The 18580-nt window shown below is 37.3% G+C and overlaps 1 protein-coding gene across 4 annotated transcripts in view; it reads right to left on the reverse strand.

Moving 5' to 3' along the window:
- Positions 1-18580, reverse strand: part of LOC100877198 (uncharacterized) — a 187821-nt gene that overhangs the window by 28795 nt on the left and 140446 nt on the right. For 3 of the 4 annotated variants that reach the window (XM_012280697.2, XM_012280696.2, XM_012280698.2), the window contains one exon: positions 3072-3171. In XM_012280697.2, the coding sequence (XP_012136087.1) occupies positions 3072-3171 (100 nt within the window). Of the gene's footprint in view, positions 1-3071; positions 3172-10479; positions 10619-18580 lie in introns of those variants that run through there. The other variant, XM_076536705.1, reaches the window with a different exon arrangement.

Consider the following 18580-nt stretch of genomic DNA (forward strand, 5'->3'; position numbering starts at 1 on the left):
TGTTGGGTGAAATTGATAAAGAAAATCATCGACAATATTCTTGAAGAACGTCAATAAATTAAAATTTCGATTTTAGTGTACTCGAACATATTAAAAAAAACTTTAGTAAAAGTTCCATTACAACCCTTGTAGAAGAGAAATGTCTAAATGTTCTGCAATTAGCTAATTGCGCTTTTGGAATCTATGTGTCTTGTATCTTTACATAAAGCATCATTTAATATCTAAGTAAATTTTCCAGAAAATCTCTCCCTTTATTTCTAAACGCGTTACCATGCGACGTTCATCGCGTGCCACGATTACAACCACCTTTACGGTCTCGGAAAATAAATTCACCCTCGGCGAGGTAAGAAAGCCGTGTCTCGGAATCGTAATAAAATCCACGGGGTGAATTATGGCCGCAGGATGAAGGGGTGACAGCGAAATAAACTCGCGTCGTTATTCGTCAGAGGAAGCTGGAACCTAATACGACCGGTTCTGGCCCTCTGGCAATTTCTGCCTCCGACCTTTTCCGCCGGATGTTCCTTTTCGACTAAGAAGAAACAATTTGTCAAAAGAGAATAAATTAACGAGATGGAAACAGGTGACGAAGACGTGCTAATATCTCGTACACTGCGAATAAAGTTTCATGCATACAATATTACACGATAATAAAAATGTATGCGCTTAATGGTAGCATGAACATAAATTATTTTGTTTCAATTTATCTTCATAATATGTATAACATAACATATATAATTACATGTTTCTCCATTAAAACATACCTTCAATATTAATTATAATTTAACTATTTAATGAGGTAACTGAGAGATGCTTTCATAAAAAATAAAATGAGAATTTTGAAATAAGAAAGTGAACTGCATTAGCAAACGATTAAGAACACGATACTGTGTAATTGCATATTCACCGTAGACAATATCCAGGGTGGTAACGGAAGGGTTAAGTGAATTCATAAATGTCAATATCCAGGGTATCGCACGTGTGTACGAGTTTCTTATCCTCCCGCGATACGACACTCGCTACGGTCGTTCCGCGATATCGGTAAGCACAAAAGCTACGTTGTGTTCTTTTATCGACACGATTTTACGTCATTCTTTAAGGACACAACTCACATTTTCAATCGCAGCGATTGCTTATCGGCTCGCAAAACTTCGCGAAACAGCTGTTGGGAAAAAGAGTTAAGCGAGCGAAAGATTTTCTCCGAACTTCTCTTCGGCGTCAGCGAACTTGGAACATGGTTGATCGAGCGAAGAAAGAAACATGATAGTCGTGAGGTGCGATAAAGTGGATCTGTTAAACTTACGGCAACGGTGTGCTTCGTAAATGTACTATTTATATTATGTACGTTTCATGTCTTATAATAGAAGTATATAAATTGGGTATCTTGTTTGAATGTAAATTGATGCAGCGTATTTGTACATATTTGTATAGTGATGTCACAAACGTATCATAATTTTTGAAGATGAACAGTGTTAGCCGTTTAATAGAATAAGGAATGCAATGTCCTGCGTTATTCGACGGTGAAGAGGACGCAAAGGATCACGGAACCGCAAAACGGATTTTTCACATTGTGGAGCGTGCGCAACGTGCGGTTACCCGATGACGCTGGTGCGGAACGGGTCTAGGACTTTTCTCGAGACGCAGGAGGGCTATAGCTAGTTCAAAAGATGGCAGATAAAGCCGATGCCGATGTAGGTGCGAGGCTCGACACTGCAGTTGCAGCTGCTGTTGCCGCAGAATCGCCGCAGGGGACGAGTTAAACGTGACCGGCGATTCTACCCACGACCAAACGTTGGAACACGTTCGACCAACGTCGAATTTTCTACGCTCGATTCTGCTTACGAGACGCTCGGGGCTTTACTTTTAGAGTTAAATAGAAGCCAGCGAGGAATTTTTACTTTTTCTTTTGCATGTTCTTTGCGATGCAAAGCTCGATACGATTAATTTCAAGGCGACTCTCTGGACAACTTTAAGAATCACGTTTTTAATTTAACTTTGATCGTTTTAGAATTTTAATCTGGAATTTAGAATTTTCATCAAAATTTTCATGTGTGCATATTTAAAAGTTCACAAATTTAAAGATCAATGTGGACATTTACAAAACTTGTAACATTATTACTAAATACTCTCAGATTTCCGAACTCTAAGGTCTCCAATTGTCAAGCCGACAAATACAGAAATGTTCAGATCGTCGACCTGCAAACTACCCATCGATATTCACGAGTGTCACTTGCAGATTCTACTCCAAAATTGTCCATCACACGAAATACCCAAAATGAACTGAAACTTTTCGAACATTCCAAATGATAAAAATGTTCAGAAAATCGAGATCCACATAAATCATCTTTGGTATCTTAATAGGTAGAATAGTAATCGATGCCAGACACGGTTCTGGGGTAATATTCTTCTTATCATCCCCAAGGAATTGTTAAACTCTTCTGAATGTCTATTTCGCGTTCGCGCAAACCGATAACTATGATTTACGATGGCAAAGAACCGTTATTGGAAGGCGATCGTCGCGTCGTAACGAATTCTCGGTCGAACAGTTTGCGCGTCGCCACGAAATCGCAGGCACAAGGTGCAATAAAACACCGGAAATTGCCATTTACCGGCCACGTCCTCTCTTTCTCTGCCCGCAGAAAAGCTCATTAGTCTCCGGCTCGATTTCACGGACGTTACTCGACCGACCATTCGGTGGCAAGAATTTCTTTCGACGTAACCAAAGAAAGATCGACGCGCAACGAGGACATCGTCGACGTAAAAGCATCCACCTTCTTTTTCTCGAAAAAGACGCTGCTATAACCTTGTCGGATAAAATGTTCCTTTTGTCCCTGAAATCCCGTCCATCAACTTATTCACCGAACACCCGATGCAAACGGGTGGAACGTCAGAAAAAGTGTCCTACATAGGAGGGTGAACGCGAAAGAACGTCGACGACGAACAAAGCTGAAGCCTTCGACCGTTTTTGCTGGAAGGAAACGCGCCTTTTTCGTGCGATACAACGGCTCCACGGAAATTGCAGGGCGAGTGACATTCAATCTTGATGAACGTTGTTATCGAGACTGATAGCTTACCTTCTAGGTTCGCCATCGAGAACCTATAGCTGTCAATCCGCGGTGTGTTGATGTCCGAGTTGAAAGGCCTGAGGGTCGCCGAGCTCACATTGTCCAGACCCTGAAACACCAATTTCACGCGTTAATTGTCGTCGATCATTCTTATGTTTCCTAGAAATAATTCTGTTCCCTAAAAATTATTTTCGTAAATTGTTCAAATCCCAAATCTCCAAATTTGTAGATTTAAATTACAAATAAATTGATCATAAATCGAAGACTTCTTTTGAAAACGCAAATATAAATCGCCCAATGAAACTCATCGGCGTACAGAAAGATTTATATTCAATTGTTCATAGAATTCACGTAGAAAACCCGACCGGCTCATAAATATTTCCAGCGGAGTAGCCAAATACTACTAAACGACACTAAATCACATTCGTTCAAACGTCAAAAAGCGCACGAGCCACAAAAAGGCCATCCGCGATACGAGTTTAAAAGCCAATAGCTAGATCTCCTTTCACCATCAATTCCACGTTTCAAAACCGTTCGTTCCAGCCGAGAGTAAATTTATTTACCACCCTGGAACGAGTGGTACGTTTCACGAAGGAAACACGGAGGCCAAAAAGAGCCGAGAAACGTGTCTGAAAACGCGAGGTGAATTCGTCTCGGCACCTGCTCCGATCGGTAATCCATTTCGTATCAGTTTTACGCTCGCAGGTCTGAGCACACGATTTTCGCGGGACTGATTCACCCAATTTTCTTCGATCATCGAATAATTCTCCACGGCGAACGTCGTCGGTTTCGGATCAATTTCGCGAGACTGCTGAGCGTGAGGAAATTTCACGACGCTCGCTGTTTTTCGCGCGGAAAGGATCGTGGATAAAATACGGGCCAGAGTTACGAGGGTTGCGGAACAGACAACTGGAAAACTTCCAGGGTGTTCAATTGTTTTGTAGCTACGTGGACTGCACGATAACGACCCATCGAACGACGACTTGGCTCCGATGGCTGTCTGCTGTATCGTCCTGGAGAAACTTGCTTCCATGCAGCGAATGTCTGCGCGCCAGGAAGTTTGCCCTTCTATCGACAAGATGGGATATTGTTCAAGAAGATTGAAATATTTTAAAATTCATCGCGAAACGTGAAGATAATGTCTCTATGAATAAACAAATTGACTAAATGTGTTTGCACGTTCATATGCAATTTGAGGAAGCTACCGTTCAAAGGTTAAGCCAGAGGAAGACGTGTAACCTCTATGTTAACTCGTGAAAAAGGACATTTCGAAAAATCCTGTCCATCTGAAACGGCTAGCGGACTTCCGCGTTTTGAACCATTAGCTGTAAATAATGCGAGAGAGCCAAGTTGCTTGCTCGGCCGTGTGTGTACATGCAGCGTTCTACGGCGGTTAATCAAGCAACAGCTCCACACGGTGAACACACAATGCCTCTGGCCACGACACACGCACGCACACACACACACACACACACATACAGAGAAATACGACACACACGTGTTTGTGACAAAACGTTACAACGGACAGGAGAAAACTGGGCTCGCCGTGTGTACACGTTCTGTTACGCCCGATAGATCGCCTCTTCTCTTCTCTTCTCCTCGCTTCAACCCTACTCTTTCGCTGTGTATGTACTCGAGGGCACATGGGATCCCATAGGATGTTCTATCGGCGATTCTTCGACGGCTGAGAGCGTGCTTGCGGGTGAAACGACTGGAAGAGCAGGGGTTGTTCGTAAACGATAGGGTGAAGTCGCTTGAAATTGCTTAGAACGCCTGATAACTGCTTCGCAGCTGATACGAACACAAAGGATCAGATTCTTGATGTTTTTCAAACGTGTTTATCGAGGCTACTGCGATCTCTGTACGCGACAAGCTTTGTAAGCCTATTCTACCGAGGCTAATTTTTTTCTATCAAATATAAAACGTTTCAAATGATAACGAGTTAGAAAATAACTTAGGGCTTCAAAATTGGATATTGAAGTACGTGAACACTTCAATATTTTTAGTACAAAATGTTATCATATCTATATTAAAGATATTACAAGATACTGAAGCACGTGAAGTTTGGCACATTTAATTTTAAGAGTTTCATAAATATATCTAAGTAAACGCCTTATCAATATTCTTAATGCTTATCAGTTAAAAAAGATTAACGATACTGGAACATATAAAGACGATTAGATAAGACTATTGTAACATAGTATACACTCATAACATATTCATGTATCTTTTCTTTAAACCTATCCTCAATTTATTTGCAAAATTACAAAAATGTTTTTTGATATTTTAGTAAAATTTTGTATCAATTTTGTGAATATTTTCAAAGACATTTCACAGCAGATCGAAGCAAAGAATAATAAATAAATATGCAACCTATAATTTTGATTGTATTCCAAAATATTTGTAGAAGTTCCATAGGTAGATTCGATACGACAAAAGGACCACCATGTCGATTACGGGTTAAACAAAGGTAAAGAGCAAAATACCCATGAAAAATAAAGAAATGTTCATTTTCGAGATCAGTGAGGCGCATCAAGCCCGATGAATCGAGGCTGGTGAACGAAAGGGGTCGTTCACGTTACACAGCGATATCGACTGTTCTCCCATTGGCTTGGCCAATGGTGTGGGTGTGAATGTGGTGAACGACCCGGTAACCACCATTCGGCCAACAGGCACAACAATTAGATTCGAGTGGATAAGCCGACTCTTCCTGTAATGCGAAACTCGTGGATGTTATGTTCGTCGTATCTCTCGCGCATTGTCACGGATATTCAGCCGTGTTATTGACGTGCACACGGCTAAGATACCAAGGAACGATAAGACAACGAATTTCTTCAGAATTCCGTTACGAATTGCTCACTGAGAAGTTAATCGATCAGGGAGCTATTCTCGAAAAACGTTGTGATGTAGGTAAATTAACCATATGGTCAGAGCAGAGAAGTGATCGGGTAATTTGGAGTAATTTGGATATTTGGAGATAGGAAAATTTGGAGATTTGGAGATATGGGGATTTGGGGATTTGGAGATTCGGAGATTTGGAGATATGGAGATTTGGGGATTTGGACATTTGGACATTTGAAGATTTAGAGATTTGGACATTTGAAGATTTGGAGATTTGGAAATTTTATAATTTGCAGATTTGGAGATTTGGAACTTTTATAATTTGAAAATTTGACAACTTAGTAATTTGGAAATTTAATAATCCTGTAATCCAGAAATTTGATGATACAATTTAAAAAATTTAGTAACCTACTAACCCGTAAATCTGATAACATACTAATCTGAAAATATAATTTCCCTAAATATAAAATATAATATAACTGAAATCTGGAGATTATCTACGTATCTAAAGACAATCTATATATTAAAAAATTTAGAACAGTAAACATTTAGAAATAATTTGAGTTTATCGAGCAAGTTACTAGATTTGGAAATGCGAGTCAACTAACCAAAGTGAAGGGAACCAGAATGCACGTAGCGGATTAATATGCAAAATGAACGTACAATTTGACATGTTTGAACTATAAGTATTAGGCTTCGTGATACACTCTATTTGCGTGGGTCGCTGTGAGTAACATACATTGAAGAATGGTCTACAATCTATGTAACTGTCGATCGAAATTACAAATTATTACAGAAATATAACGGAACAAAAATTTTTCTTGAAAGATTACATATTGAATAATATCGATTTCGTAATGTGGAAAGTCCGCCATTATTTGATGACATAAAGATGTTGCAAAATAGTACTTATAGCATATCAATCGAAGCCTTGAAATTTGCTAAGCTTCATAAATGTTCTTCATGCAAAATTGATTGCAATCTACGAGATAGGGAATGAGTTTGAACGATTTTAAAACCGATATACTTGATTACATAAAAGTATTATAAAATACTTACTCAAGCTTGAAGTCTAATAAAAACGACTGCTTAAATATTTCGTTAATATTGATAATACAAAATGGCTGGTTTTTTGTTTGAAGCGATTCTCTTTTATTTCATTATTATTTATATTCTTAAATAAATACTATGAAGATTGGAAAACACGAACACTGTTAAAATTACCTGTAAAATACTATCTTCTACTCAGATGTAGATTAACAACACTACTGTAAATAAATAAATTAACCTTTGGTCCGGACCTAACCTGATACAGACCTAAACTTTTGACCCAGACCTACCTTGATGCAACCTAACAAATGGCCCAGACCTAACCTGATACAGACCTACTCTGATATAGATCTAATCTTTGGCCCAGACTTAATCTGATGCAACCTAAGCTTTAGTCCGGACCTAACCTTAGCCGGACTTAACCTGAGGCAACCTAACCTTTGGCCCAGACTATTTGAAGGAAAGCAGAAATATAGAAACGTCAAAGTTCCACCAAAAAATGACCAGGTTCGATAAACCTCGCGAACATTTTGCAAGATTTTCCACTCGATTACCCATGAATCACTGATTTATCTTCGTGTCCCGGCAAAGTAGAAACTCTATACGTTCAAGGGTTAGTAGCTCTGTCCAACAATAAATTCGAATGAATCCAACTTTCGCGCGAAGTATACGCGAAACGAAGTTCCACGTGGAGACATTTCACTGTCAAGAGTTTGAGGTCCCACGAGAAGTCCTCCACCGATGATGCAATAATTTCCACGTCGCACAGGGAGTGCCCTTAAAATTTTCATGGCCACAAGTCAGAAAAACCGAGTACGGGCGAATGAAAAGAGCAGAAAGCTCGCACTCGTTGAATGTCAGTTTATACTCGAGGAAAGAGCCGCGTTTGCTCTCGACTCGACTTCACTTTCTCCTTTCACGCTGCCCTCGAGAGGGCTCGCGTTTTTTCCCCGGAAAAAGCCAGAGTAGAGAGGCACGAGGCTGGCGTCAATTTATTTTCCTCGATGCCTCTCGTTGAGCTTTATTACTCGATAGTAAAAGCCGTGTAAAAGATCGAGCTTTCCTTCGACTAACGAACCAACAGAAACTTTCTCGAGGCTGTTTCGAAGAAGCCACGAAGAGTATCTTTGGAAGTGATGTTGAATTCGCTCGAAAAGTTGTGGCAATTTAAATTCACTGGCTTTTTATTGGAGAGAGAAATTGGAACGTTTGTTGCTCTTTTGAGGGTTATTTTGTGAAATGGCTTTTGTAATAAATATACAAATATATATTAATATTATTGGTTCATATATGAGTAGTTTAAATATATAAATATATGAAGGTTTAAATAAATAAATAACTGTAGTTATCCATACGTGTACATACTTCATCATACAGTTTAAAAAATGGACCAAGTCAAGGTGGATATTTTCAAAATTTTAAAACAGCAGACGTTCAGAATTTCACATAGAATTTTCTCCCTCAGTTTAATACCCCTTTGTACATGCGATCAAAGCGTAAATTTCACCTTGAAAATTTAATCAAAAAATATTGTGCATCATATATCGTTACGCCGAAATATTGCAGTTCGACGCATGAAATGGCAAGCTAAAGTAAGAAACATGTCGAGGCCGTAAAACCCGTCCATCGGGAAATAGTCTGTCACGTGTAGATGCGAAAAACAAGCCCGTAGGAAATGCAGGTGTCATCCGTACGCGTTCAATATGGCAGGCAATGCATCAGAAATATCCAACCCCCTTAACGAGAAAAAGAATCAGAGTGTACCTTAATCTTAATCAACGTTCGAGGAGCTTGCGGATAGATCGTATATCCTGTTATTCACCGGCTAAAGTCTGGATTAAGGGTTGAAATGAAAGTACGGTGGAGTCACGTTTCGAGGAAAGTCGTGATGAACGATACGTCGAGGAAAAAAAGAAAAATACCTCGAAATGTATTTAATCCTCTTCTTGGCTCCGAATACGGAGACACTGACCGAACGAGAAAAATACGTGATTTGTCACCGCCCGAATCCAACCTTCCACACCCCTTGTCGCAATGGCGTTTCGTGCCAAGACGTTGTTTTCGCGACGTTTCTTGGATAACGAAGTTTACTGCGACGACCACGACTTCTTTGTATCGAACTTGTGGGCGAAACTATTTTAAACTATCGCATTCTCGGGGATGACGGAAAATACTTGGTGTTTTTCTATCTTTTTGACAAATGCTGCAGTTTGTCTTTCAACCTTTTCTTCTTCATACTTTCATTCGATGTTATTTGACTTTTTGTAATATTCAAAATACAACAGATTTGTAGGGAATATCCCACAATTCGACTCGTAATATTAACTCAAAGTTAGTTTAACTCTAGACGAACAATCAATGTGCAATTACTTCTAAATTAAAAGTGAAATACAACGACAAATTGTACATGAAGATATTGCTGTTAAAATTATCACATCAATTTGTCGAAGACATTAAAGGGATGAAATATATTTCATTTCAACAAAAGGTAATATCTATTTCGATAGAAGTATCTATAATTCAAAATAAATTGTATAATTTAAAGTGAATCTGAATCTAGTGTTAGATCAAATCAAACTTACATTAAGTTAGGTTAAATCGAATTGATTTTCTTGGACCAACGAATGATCCTCAGCTAAGGAACTAATTTCTCTTATCACAAACCACTCAGTCCATTTTAAACAATTTTAAAAATCTATTTTTATAAAACCCATACGGTTTTGTACAAAAATGTTTGACAAGCGAATTCGATTTCCCAATGAAACGTCATGTACACCAGGAATTCTCGTTTACCGGAGCAACGGACAGAAGTGTCTCGTTCATTCAGAAGGTCTTTCCGCGAGATGGTCACTTATTACAGCAGTGTGTTTTAAGCGTGGAAACCGGTTCGGAAAACGCAATCCTACGCGGCGAGGAAGCAAGTTACAATTTCTCGGAACTCGTTCCACCTGGAACAGCCCCGCTTAAGTCGGGTCTCCTAATACATGCATAATTTCATCTTCCACTTTGTTACCCTCCCGAGTGTGTCGTTCGTGCATTGCTAGGGCCATTTTTGGGAAACGTAAGAGGCCATGTCAGCTGTTCGCATAATCGAATGTAAAAGAGGACGGTAGCAAGTGGCCAAGTTTATGGTCCTCTAAATCAGTCAATTTTCAATTGATCCTTGAAAAATTGTGGATGTACCGATGAAAAGTTATGGAAAATGTTTTGAATAAAAGACTAAATTGGTTATAGAAATATATGGAGTTTTGGTGGTACAAAAATATTTGGGACGAAAGTTGCATTTCTGAGGCTAGCATTCTTAGCTAATGTAGTTAATCCTATTTTAGGTGTAATCTATAGGATTATATGAAAATTTTGATTAGAAAATTCATAGTTAATGTTTTAAAATGACTTTCAAGATATTTTTGAAAGATAAATAAAGATTCATAGTTTTTTAATGTTTATAGAATCACATTCTGTGCAGACTTAGCTTTTACGTTTCATGCGATGTAACAAGTGTAATTTTCTTTCTCGTTCTACTCACATCTTCCTGTGCCTTGTGGCTTTTCCATCTGAAAAATCTGTCCATTTGGCAGGCCTGGATGCTTCCGATTCCTGATGATTTGACAGTCACACCATTCCGTTCAGAAACTAATTCAACTATGTAGCAAGTTGTCTGAGTGGAATGAATCCAGCATACTCATAGAATTTATGAAATATATAGAAACTGACAAAGATTTTATGGACATTTTTATCCGTCTTACTAACATTAGTCTAAACTGATCCTAAGATATATCAACTCAAATTGATCATCTTGATGTAATTATTCTTAATCATTAAACCTTCTTCATCGTTTATTCTTATGTTAATCTGACATTGTCCTTAGATTTTATTTTGTCTGTATGCTTTCTAGCTTTCACGTTATTCAATAGCTTTTAGTTCTTATTTCAGCATATTTCCTAGTTTTTATTTTATTCATATTTTCTAGGTTCTATCTCATAAATATTCTTTATTTTCATATACACATATTCACTGGCTTATACACACATATCCATTAGTTTTCATGTTATTCAAACATGCCCAGTTTTCATTCAAACATATTCCCTATTTTTCGTGCTGTTTAGCCTCTAGCTATGTTCTTCACAGATATTTTCTAGTTTTCATGTTATTCAGTCTACGGATTTTGTTATTTAGGTAGATTTTAGTTTGCATGTTACTCGAAAACATTTTCTAGTTTTCATGTTGTTCACAGTCTCGAATTTTCATGTTGTTCACAGTTTCTAGTTTTCATGTTAGAGTCTTTAGTTTTGTTATTCAGATGTCTGTAGTTTTCACGATAGTCTTCGAGCTTCCGAGACCGAAGACCACGCTATAAAAAGGGAAGGGTAACACGGTGTCGTGGCAATGACAGTCCTTGAACCTGGCCGAGCGATCGTTTAATGATAGTCATCACGAGGATCGGCCTAGGCCTTCGTTCGCAAGAGTATTCGAGCTGTACCATCACCGCTATAATGAAATCGTTATTTCGGTTCGATTTTCTTACCCGAATACGTTGCCGCTAATGGAACAGATAACTGACGTATTACACCGTGCTATTAAAGACTTTCACTTCAAACGTTTGCAAAAATTCTCGTAGTCGAACTTTTCATTTTACTTAATTTGTGTCACTTCATTGCTGAAGATATGACCAAAACTGTCAATCTTCAAAATTTTTTAAAGATCACTTTGAAAATTTCTTTGGTCGAATTTTTCAAACCTTAAACTTCTTTCAAACGTTTTGCAATTTTCTCAAACTTCTTCAAACCTTCTGACTTCTGTCACTGTTGAATAACTTGCGAAGTATAAGGTATTTTATAGAATCATTTTAGTCAAATTTGATTGAACTTATCTTCTTTTCAAACTGTTTGAAATTCTTTCGTTTTAAACTTCTTATGAATCACTTCATGGTTAGGTTTATGAAGTATAAGATGATTGGTTTCATAAATTTATGGTAGATGGTTGAGATTATATTTGAGAATCTCTGCCAAATCTGTTCAATGCCGTTTGCTCTTGTTTCGTATTCAAGTTCATCCTCCCATCGAATTGTTAATACTGTCTGCAGCCTAATTTCTTAAAAACTGTTCCACGTAAAGTAACATTTCATATCTGTGTGTCAGACTTTGAAATGAGGGAATTATGAATTGCAAAGTATGTTACGATGATATATTCAATCTTGTGAATACATGATATTTTCTGCGACCGTTGAGATCATTCTTAAGACAATCTCATAAAAGAGAACCTGTTTTTATTTATTTTAACTGTAACAGACAGTAATATGTCCTTGCAGGAAATTATAAGTTGCAAAGTAAAAAATGGTCAGTCTTAAAAACTCAGAGATGAATTTTATCTGAAGATCATACTTGAAAACGGTACTATTATAGAAATTTGTTCCATACTATGAAGTGCTTGAAATGCAGAAAATTGTCAAACACACACGTGGAGGAATCACTTAAATTTCTTTCTCACAGTCATTGAGAATCTTGCAAATTATAAATTGCAATAGTACTGATTATATTGTCGATATTATCCATGAAAAGAGTTCTGTCAAATCCACTTGTATAATTTCCACTTCATCACATCTGAACTTGAGATCCACTCAGATTCATCTTAGACGACGAACATCAAAGGAAGATATCGATAAAATTTTAGATTGGTATTCCAGATTAATCTCGATACCGAGAAGGCTTCAGCTGCAGGATGGAGGATCAAGGACGGTTCGAAGTAGTTACAGTTGAACTTGAAAATCACTTAGGTTTAGATTGTTCTTATTAAGTGACGCATCTTTGATGCTCCATCGATAAAATTGCAGATCCTTCGCATCAAGGGTGGATTATCATGGTTGAACTTGAAAACCACTCATTCTTGCATGTTTTTCATTAGGTGACGATCTGTGAGTATCGGATAATCAATTACAGATCAATCTAGTTCAGAATCATTGCAGTAGACGATCACTCGAAAGATAAACTTGAATGTCACTTTGGATTAGATTTTTTTACTAACTGACTCTGAATGCCGAAAGATGCGATCAATCAAACATTAAATCGAATCTAAAATGCTGATTCAAGATCACTGTACTTGAAAATCACTTAGATTTTTCTTATTAACTCACGATCTTTGAGCATCGTTGATAAAGTCTGAGATCGAATTAAGGATCCCAAGTGGATCACGTTTTAAACCTTCCACTTAAGTATTTTTTATGATAAACTTTCGATGGATATAAAATCGTCGAGGATGAAGATATTCATCAGCCTTGAACTTGAGAAGCACTTAGACTTATCTGATTAACAGATAAGCTTTGAGCATCGAATCGTCAAAAAACTTAGATCGATCAAATACAACATCAAGATCCCAGAGTCATGGTTGCAAGTCATTTAGATTTTCCTTGTCAGCTATTGAACCTTGAGTGCCAGGATGCATCATAAAGTCGGATCTGTGAAATCGAGGCTGCAGATGGATCACGATCTAGCAAACCATTCAGATTTTCTTTGCGAACGGAGTGAGCGTTAGAAGATTCTCAGATATACCAAATGGAGGATGTAGATGTCCAAACTTGCAAACCACTTAAATTTTCCTTGTGAAGCGTTGAACCTTGGCCGTCAAATGATGCGTCATGTAAAGTCTGATCTATCAAATCGAGGATGTAGATCTCGGATGGATCACGGTTGAACTTGTAAACCACTTAAATTTTCCTTGAGTGTCAGAGAATCCATCATGGTTGATAAACTCTGATATATCAAATCGAGAATGTAGATATCAGATGGATGACAATTTAACTTGCAGACCACTCAGATTTTCCTTGTGAACCGATGAACCTTGAGTGTCAGAGAGTATATCATGGTTGACTCTGATCTATAAAATTGAGGATGGTCTCAGATGGATGACAATTTAACTTGCAAACCACTCAGATTTTTCTTGTGAACTGATGAGCCTTCAGAGAAAACACCATGGTCGACAAACTCAAATCTATCAAACCGAGGATGTAAATCTCAGGTGAGTTTGCAAACCACTCAGATTATTCTTATGAACCGTGTCACAACACTTGTGAGTGTTAGAGTCATCGATCAAATCGATCAAGGTATTTAAGCTTGCAAATCAGTCGGATTTTCCTTATTATATCGATGTTGAACGCCGTCGAGGAAATAGCGGATGGATCGAATCGAGGATCGAGAATCAAGGTGGACGGTTCAAAAGCGGTCACGGACGAGCAGCGTGATCGCGACTAGCGTGCTATTGCGAGTACTGGATGCTGATCCGCGAGGGATTCAACGTGGAGCCGGTTGGTTCCGTCCCTTGCCCTCTCGATTCCCTCCTCAACGTGAACCAGCGAGAGGAGAAACGGCTCTCTCTTTCTCTCTCTCCTTTCCCTCGGTGTTCTGTGTCCAACACGCGCATGTGCGGCTATCGATTCCGCTTGTTCCCGCAGGAACACACAGGACTACAACGAAGCTTTTTCCTGCGCAACGCTGCGTGGAAATCGTCCAAAGTCCTGCGAGATCTCTGACTGTCAGAGATACGAGGATGCTGCGGATAAGGACGCGAACGGGATTGGTTACGAACAAATTTTCTGCGATAGAGATGGAGATATTTAATTGAATTTCATGTGTGGAGGACCTTTGAAACCTCAGTAAATTCGTACGTAATGCGGCATGTTATGTATAGTCAGAGGAAATGCTAGGGTCGAAATCTGGGCCAGTTTAGACTTTGTTACAGTTTAATTTGGTTATTATGATACACATTTGTTATTATGATATTATTTTATTGTGATACGTTTATCTGAAACTGTTTTCTTCATTGCAAGGTTCATACAATTTTGCAGTTTAACATAATTCAAGCTTTAAATTCAAATATTGCAGTAGACTGATACATTTGAAGTTTGAAATTTAAGTAATTATTTGTTGTCACATATCACATGTAACATCATATCAAAATTTCATCAAAGTTAGTTTAACAGTTGCAAATTGTAAGTAAATACCTCTATGAAAAAAGAAAATCAGTATACATGATTAACATCTCTAAAAGTTGTTAACAATAAAAAAGAAGTATTTATATAAATCTACCATTTCGAAGTCACACATAATCACACGCGTACACGATATAATCGCACTTGCAATTAAAACGCCAATTTTTTAAAGATTAATAAGTATAAACGAGCGTTTGCCGAACCCTCATTACGACTGATTTATTATACAATAAAGAACACTAATTATTTCACTGATTATACGATGCTTATTAAGGAAAAGTATTTCAACAATTTATCTCGAAATAATTTGCTAAAATTCCTGAATTTATTGACGGCACGAAAATAAATATAATCAGAGGATGGTTAGTAGGCTTTTTGGTCCCAGCTGCTCCTGCTGATTAAAAGTGCTTAATTAAAAGAATTTAACGAACGACGTCCTGGCTTCAAGCAAAATTAATTAAAGACGGAACCGCATCGATGCACCGATGCACCGCTTCTATATAATTTCCCTTATGGTTTTCCCTCGAGAAAACCTCATGCGATCGACAAACGAAACAAAGTAATTAAATGTTTCGTGGAAACTCCGCCTGTGTACCGGGCCATCGGAACTTTCCTAACAAAATTATCTCCTTGGAAAATAAACTAGAACTTTATTATACTGAAACTGTTCACGAGATTAATTTTCTATCTTAGTAATTTATAGAACCAACGAAGATTTAAATTTTTGAGAAAATGTTTAAATATCATTATGATCATTTGGCTGAATCCCTAAATTCTCAAATATTCAATTTCCAAATGTGAAATTTCAAAATTAAGAAAGTCAAAGAACATGCAGAAATTCGACTTACGACTCGTTAAAAAATGACTCAACTCAAACAAAAGCCCATAAGAAAAGTCTATAACTCCAAGCAAACATCCTCTAATAAGTCCATCTCATAAAGCTGCAAAAGCATATCCAAACTCGTTAAGCCACGATGTCCAGAAAAAACGCAAGGAAGATCATTCATCTTGCGTATCCTGCCATCAGTTGGTTCCCCTCTTTCAAATTTTCCTTTCGTCCTTCCGATTCGACGCGTCGACGAGCTGAACGGAGTCATCTTGTTTGTGGATCCCCGTTACACTCGACGTAGTCCTCGAAACCGACGTGCACCATAACAACTCTCAGGTTACGGGGGTCGAACCACCCCTGTCGTGACCCCATAAGGTGGAGTACGGGGGTCACTGCAGCTCGTTGCATTCACTCAGGTGCTGCATTCGAACTCGTTAGTGCGTTTACGTATACGCTTTATAACGCAGACGGGCACGTGCATAAAACTTCACAATTATTTAATTGGCAAACTTTAAATTTTGTGGGTTTGTTACGTGTTGTTGAATTTGTACATTTCTGAGACTACAAGGTTTTGCATTATCAAATTTTGTATTCTTTTGAATTGGTAAACTTTTGAGTGACGTTTTAAATTGTACAAGTTCTAATTTTCGGAAGCATTGAATATTTGGATTAAGTTTGTAAATTTATAAATTTATAATTTTGTAATTTGGTTAATATGAAGTTCTCAAAGGTATAGATTTCTTCATTTCGGATCCTTGCATCCCCTATCATTATGTTTTAAAATTCCTATATCCTCAAATCCCTCCAAATACCCCAAAAACTGAATATTTCCAAATTCCTAAACCTCCAAATCTCTACATACCCAGTGTCATTAATATATTTGTATTATTCCATTAATTTTTCAACTGATTATTTTTATGGTACAGTGACGATATAATACAACAGCGACGATTCAACAAAATTTCACATTTCGTATCGATAATTACCAGTGACAGCAGTGATTAGTATAATGAATCCATTAAGATCGTATAGATAAAGGAAACTGAATTAAAAGGAAATCTCAAGTATCATTAATGTAACAGTAATTAACGAGGAGCTTAAATTGTAAAGCGAAACGATTGCATCTTGGATAACTGTAATTATTCACAACATACTTTGTAAATAATTGCTGTTAATGCAATTAATTGACATTTAACTTGTTCACTGCTACGGTGGAAACGAGTGTAGTACGACACGGTGTAATTGCAATTATACAGGAAACGATCGTACCGTTTTATTTTAATTTCAGTTTTCCGCTTGCTACGTGGCATAATTAATATAATATTAACACCTTAATGGCTGACGATGCTCTTCCGGCGTCGAAAATTATTTCTATATTATATTAATCTCGTGTACGTAGGAAAAATTATCTCTTGCCAATAACTGGGGAAAAAGCCAATTATCGGTAAAAGTCACTCTCGTATTAATTTAATTAGCAATTTCCTTTATTATTAATTATTTTAGTAGTTAATTATCAGTAATTTATTCATCTTTTTATATTCTAATATTTTTATATGCATCTGTGAGTAAAAAAATGAAACTTTTATCATTTATTTGCAATGTTATCTGATACGTGAGTTTTCGAATATCGAACGTTTGGAGCTTTTAAAAAATCAAGTAAAAATCTTTAACATAATTCATAGTACGCATCGTGTATGAATTTGAAATTCTATCCTCTTATAATCCGACTTTTATCACTTTCCATCAAACATAAATTTAGCTTTTATTCCTTTCTAACACAAATAGCAAAAATTGATATGCCTATCGTATACAGCAGTATAAAATATAATTTAATTCTGTTAAAAAAGTTGTTGAGTATTTTTCCTACAAGACAGATATGTTTAATACATATCACGTTATATTTATTTATTACGTTATTTTAATGACATCTAGTTTTTACAAACGATCATATCTAACTATCTGATGAAGTTATTTTTAATTATCTGTCATGATGCAGTAGATATTAAATTCGACTGAAATTTTACATCCAGCGAATTATTACGCTATTTCAATGATATCTAGTTTTTACAAATGATCACATCTAACTAGCTGATGAAGTTATTTATAATTATCTGTCACGATGCAGTAGATATTAAATTCCACTGAAATTTTACATCCATCGAATTTATTACGTTATTTCAATTATATCCAGAGCTCGAAAGTAATCTCATCTCCTGCAAATGGTCACATCTGATAGAGTTATTTATAATTATCCTTTATGAAAGAGTAGATATCAAATTCCAGTGAAATTTCATGTCACTGAAATATGGACGACGCGGTAATCAAAGTGTTAATGCGTTTTGCAAGCTTCACTTGCATCCGTGTTTACAGGGAATCTAAAGCCACGACAAATGAGCCGATTGGCTCGGTAGGTTCAAACACACTCGAGGGTATGCACTTCGCTTAAAGCTCGTCCTAACAAGCGTCTCTTTGGCTTCCATTATCGTCGCAACGTGGAAACGCGATCTATAGAACTATCTATTGGCGTGTGTACAGCGACCTCATACCATATAATCTCACCACCGGTTGCGGTTCAACCCCAATTAGAGTTTAGGTAACGTCAGATCCCCGACTGGATCTCCTGAAAATTCACCATCAAACGTTTCTCTTCGCTGCAAATAAATTCGAAATATTACGTTCAACGTTTTCACATTCGAACGATTCATTTGCTTTTCATTACAACTGAATGCCGCAAGCGAAATATAAATAAAATACGTACACTTTTTCGTGATATGTGAATGCCACTGTACAATTCTTTTGCAGATTGTTATTTGCAGA

This window comes from Megachile rotundata, chromosome 1 (genome assembly GCF_050947335.1).
Source record: "Megachile rotundata isolate GNS110a chromosome 1, iyMegRotu1, whole genome shotgun sequence".
Taxonomy (NCBI): Eukaryota; Metazoa; Arthropoda; class Insecta; order Hymenoptera; family Megachilidae; genus Megachile; species Megachile rotundata.